The sequence below is a fragment of the Acanthochromis polyacanthus genome, chromosome 2, assembly GCF_021347895.1.
Source record: "Acanthochromis polyacanthus isolate Apoly-LR-REF ecotype Palm Island chromosome 2, KAUST_Apoly_ChrSc, whole genome shotgun sequence".
NCBI classification, from domain to species: domain Eukaryota; kingdom Metazoa; phylum Chordata; class Actinopteri; family Pomacentridae; genus Acanthochromis; species Acanthochromis polyacanthus.
The window spans coordinates 13,999,992-14,004,609 of record NC_067114.1 but is presented as its reverse complement, the minus strand read 5'-3'; the positions used below and the strand labels follow the sequence as shown (position 1 = coordinate 14,004,609).

General features: G+C 41.1%; 1 protein-coding gene across 1 annotated transcript; it reads left to right on the top strand.

The window, feature by feature from the left end:
• Window positions 1-292: 292 nt before the first annotated feature.
• irf8 (interferon regulatory factor 8) lies at window positions 293-4,377 on the top strand. Its single transcript, XM_051943546.1, is given in 10 exon segments — window positions 293-477; window positions 678-885; window positions 1,258-1,284; window positions 1,286-1,442; window positions 1,659-1,765; window positions 2,017-2,065; window positions 2,497-2,544; window positions 2,701-3,093; window positions 3,232-3,347; window positions 3,474-4,377. Coding segments are annotated over 9 exon segments (1,266 nt in total). The 5' UTR covers window positions 293-477; window positions 678-714; the 3' UTR covers window positions 3,672-4,377.
• Window positions 4,378-4,618: the final 241 nt, after the last annotated feature.

Genomic DNA, 4,618 nt, shown 5'->3' with positions numbered 1-4,618 from the left:
CATCCGGGGGACGTTGTGAAAAGTCGTGTTGAGTCAACCTGCTGTGCAAACACACGGAGACAGTAGGCTGCTGTACCTGCACGACAACTTTCTGAGGTTTCTCATCAGTGCTGAGTGTTGGCGGAGAAGCGCACCTTTGGAACGCAGAAATCCCCCACAGCTCACAGCAACTTGTGACTTTACGGTTTTATTCAGTGATCCACGTCCGCGTAGCTTTTTGGCGTGGGCAGCGACTTTACAACCATCGCTTCTGTCAGGCCATTTCTTGTAAATGCCCGCAGTTAGGAGAACAGGGCTTCCGGAAGCGAAGCTCATTGGCCAGAGTGAGGCAGCGTCAAAGCCCGTCCCCGCTGCTTCATTCATAACAGGGAGCAACAATAAACTTTTTAAGTGCATGTCAGGGAGAAGCGACTGGATTAAATCTGACAGTGAGCCATCCATCAACATCACACGCAGAGCTCAGCTGCTTAGCGAATCGTAAGTGCTTTTACTTTTGATTTTATTCAAAAGGGTGAAATTTTTACTTGATTAGACACGTATTATATATATATATATATATATATATATATATATATATATATATATATATATATATATATATATATATATATATATATTAGAGAAAAGTAAATTGTATTTTTGGGGAAACTTTTATTAATCGTATCACTGTCGTTTAGGTGCAAGTAAACAATCCAACAAGGTTTCTCTATCGAGATGTCAAACTCGGGAGGTCGGAGACTGAAGCAGTGGCTGATGGAACAGATCCAAAGTGCGCAATACTCAGGACTCCAGTGGGAGGATGAAAGCCGCACTATGTTCCGAATTCCGTGGAAACATGCAGGGAAACAGGATTACAACCAAGAAGTAGACGCATCCATTTTCAAGGTTTGAAGCACTCCTGTGTAGCCCTATATACAGACTGCTGTGCAGCACGTTTGGTTTTACGCAGCGCTACGCGTAAAACTCGATCTTCGTGAATAATTTTCTCTAAGAGTGGTTCATTTGTGGCTTATTTATACCATTTTATGTCATTATTTTCACTTGTTTCCAGCAAACAAAGCTTTTCATTTGAACAAAGTTTAGCTTCAGTGTTATATTCACACAAGAAAGTATTTTGTAACTGAAATTGTTGAATTTGTCTTTCCTTTCTTTCTTTCTTTCTTTCTTGCTTTCTTTCTTTCTTTCTTTAAAAGGATCCAGCTTTAATTCAAACACCACACCACTCCTTAACATGTTTTTTTTTTTTGCCCTCCACAGGCCTGGGCTGTTTTTAAAGGCAAGTTTAAAGGAAGGAGACAAGGCCGAGCCTGCAACATGGAAGACCAGACTCCGCTGTGCCCTGAATAAAAGTCCAGACTTTGAGGAGGTGACTGAGAGGTCACAGCTGGACATCTCTGAGCCCTATAAGGTGTACCGCATTGTACCTGAAGAAGAGCAGAAACGTGAGTTTGTGCTATTGTGGCTTATTTGTGAGTTTCCAAACAAATCTCTAGCTCTTAGCAAATAGTTCGCTTACACTGTCAAATTGAGTGTGCAGGATGGCATTCATGGGTAACTTTAGCTGATTCTGAAAAATTAAAAGACAATGCAACAGGTAAACTGACTATGTTTATGCTTTGAATAGAGTCATAAATGATGTATGATTCTTTCTCCCATAGATGGTAAAAGCTCAGTGACGGCCGTGGCAGCTACCAACTGCACTGGCGATATCACACATGCAGACATGGAGTGCAGCACTTCAGAATTCGAGGAGTTTATTAAAGAGGTGAGACTGCTTCTCACTTCAAATTATTTATTATTCTTTATTCCACACCACCCCCTCATCTGTTCCTAGACGCACTTTGCCTTTGTTGATACTCAGCTTGTGTGCCACTTTTTTTTTTCTCAATACCACACTGTGCTGTCTGCTCCAACACTTGTTGCACTGACTCGGTACACCCTCCCACTAATCTGCCTGACTGTACAGTGTACAAAGGTGCCTCATTGACATCTTGTTGCACTGTTTCCTTTTTGCAGGAGAACATCCAGACCAGTCCAGAGTATTGGTCCCATGGCAGCATCAATCGTAAGACCACCTTTTCTTCATACAGTCCTCTGAAAAAAGTGAGCTGTGCAGTGATTAGTCAGTGTTAGGGATACAAGTCTGTCCAGACATGTCTCTGTCTTTTGTCTTGACCCTCACATAAAATTATTAGTTCTGTTTTTCTGAGGCATGAGCTTTAATTCCCATGAAAACAGCCACAGCAGAAAGCTCCAGTACTTGTCCCAGCCGTTGTGGGTGCTAAACAGAGGCTATTTGCTTGTCTGTTGAATTCTGCAATGGAAGAATTGACTAATATCCTGTCGAACTTTGCTGACTAAGGTGATTATTTTATGTGAGATCGTGCTGGAGAAATGGTATTTCTGATGATGCAGCAAAGCAATGACATGACAGTGTGGTTGTGTCCACTGAGTTAAAAACAGCCATAACTCATGTCTTCATCTTGTAATTCACAGCTTTCCCATTGCATCAGGATCCTTTACCATCAGGCACTCTCAGCTCAGGTACTTGCTTATGTTATTCATGAAAGTGTTTTAATAACATCTGCTCTTTAGAGAAACACTGGCAGTAATAATGAAAACATGAATTGCAATATGCAGAGTATTTGCATTATATCGTTAGTTTTATTGCAGTTGCTTACCAAGTGTTCTCCTCCCCAGCTTTCTCCCAAATGATGATCAATTTCTACTATGGAGGAAAGCTCATCAACACCACACTGGTTAATCATCCTGAAGGCTGCAGGATTTCCCCAGCGCAGAACCTGGGCCGCGGCGCCCCCTACAGCTCAGACAGCATGCAGAGTGTCCATTTCCCCCCCGCTGAGCTCATAGAGTACGAGCGGCAGCGCTATGTCACGCGCAAGCTGCTGGGCCACCTGGAGAGAGGTGTATTGGTCCGTGCAAATCAAGAGGGCATCTTCATCAAGAGGCTGTGCCAGAGCCGTGTTTTCTGGAGCGGCCTGGGAAATGTGGGCTCACAATACAGCCCCGTGCCTGGCAAACTTGACAGGGATGCTGTGGTCAAGATTTTTGACACAGGAAGGTTTTTTCAAGGTGAGGCACTGTGCTCAGGAGAGATCAGCACAAAACACTTTCATTTTATCTATGCTTTAAAGCAAGCAAGCAATAGCGAAGGATTTATAATTTGCAAAGATTGTCTAAGCAGCTGTTCATTTGTTTTGTATGTTTCAGCTCTGCAGCTGTATCAGGAGGGTCAGATTCCTGCTCCTGATCCTACAGTGACTCTGTGTTTTGGAGAGGAGCTCAATGAGCACAGCAGTGCCAAGAGCAAACTGATCATTGTACAGGTAAGACAACTGAAGTGATGTCTCTCAAACAACATAAATACCACTTTTTTAACCTTGAAATTGGAGTTTGACGCCAAGTTATACGGCAGTTTGACAGCATCTCTCTGTCTGCTCTCCCTTTGACAGATCACGATGGTGAACTGCCAGCACCTGCTGGAAACGATGAACATGCGTCGCTCCCAGCCTTACTGCAACAACCCAAACCTGGAGATGCCTGACGATGTGGCATCCGACCAGATGGCTCGCATCTACCAGGACTTGTGCAGCTACAGTGCTCCCCAGAGACCAGCCTGCTACAGGGACAACATGCCCATCACTGCCTGAACTGTGAGCAGTAACCACACCTGACAGGAACCATTTAGCTTGTAATAAACTGAATGTATAAAATTTTAGGGACATTCCTTCATTTTCTGACACTGAAGAGGTGATTTCACAGACATAAAGACAAGCAAAAGCAAATCTTTTCTTCTTTTTTTTTTTTTTTTTTACAACTGAAACTTGATAATAGAATGTCCCTGCTGTTTTGTATGTAAATGTTTGCTTTTGTGTACAGACAGAACATGGAGCTGTGTCTAAACCTCTGCTTTACCATAGTTGTTATCATACAGCTCAGAGAACAAGCGGTACGTCATGTTTATATATTAAACACAACCCAAGTCAGAACAAATTTTCTATATTTCTATGGACTCTTACTCAAACCCTCACAGCAGTATGACAAAAGTTTGACATTTGTTGGCAGTCTACATGTCATTATCATCATGTTTTTTGTTGTTGTAATTTTAGTATTTGCTTTTATATGTGACAACCTTTTGAATAAATAGACCAGGGCATTTTATCAGATGCTTTTCTATTTTCTACAGTTAAAAAAAATACGATTTTTGTATGTGTTGAGAGAAATTGCATATGATTTTAGATGCAATGTGGTATTAAATGGCAGATAGGTTTTACTATCAGACTGTTTTAACGTAAAGACCTTTTTGTCATTATTTTTGTAAACTGCATTTCAAATAAAAGTTTGTACTGAACTTGACACTATCTTGTCTTTGTAGAACAATTTTGGAACATTGAATTATTTTTAATTTGGGCTGATGGACACAGATTAGGCTTCTGTTCATGTTCACATACTGAGCATAGGATCATGATTCAGATCATTAACTAAATTACAAATAACTTATGGAAGTAGAATAACTGGCAATAATTGGCAATAATTTTCCAAAGCACATCATAGCATTTTAGATTTTGTTTTACTATCGATGCAGACATTATTTTAA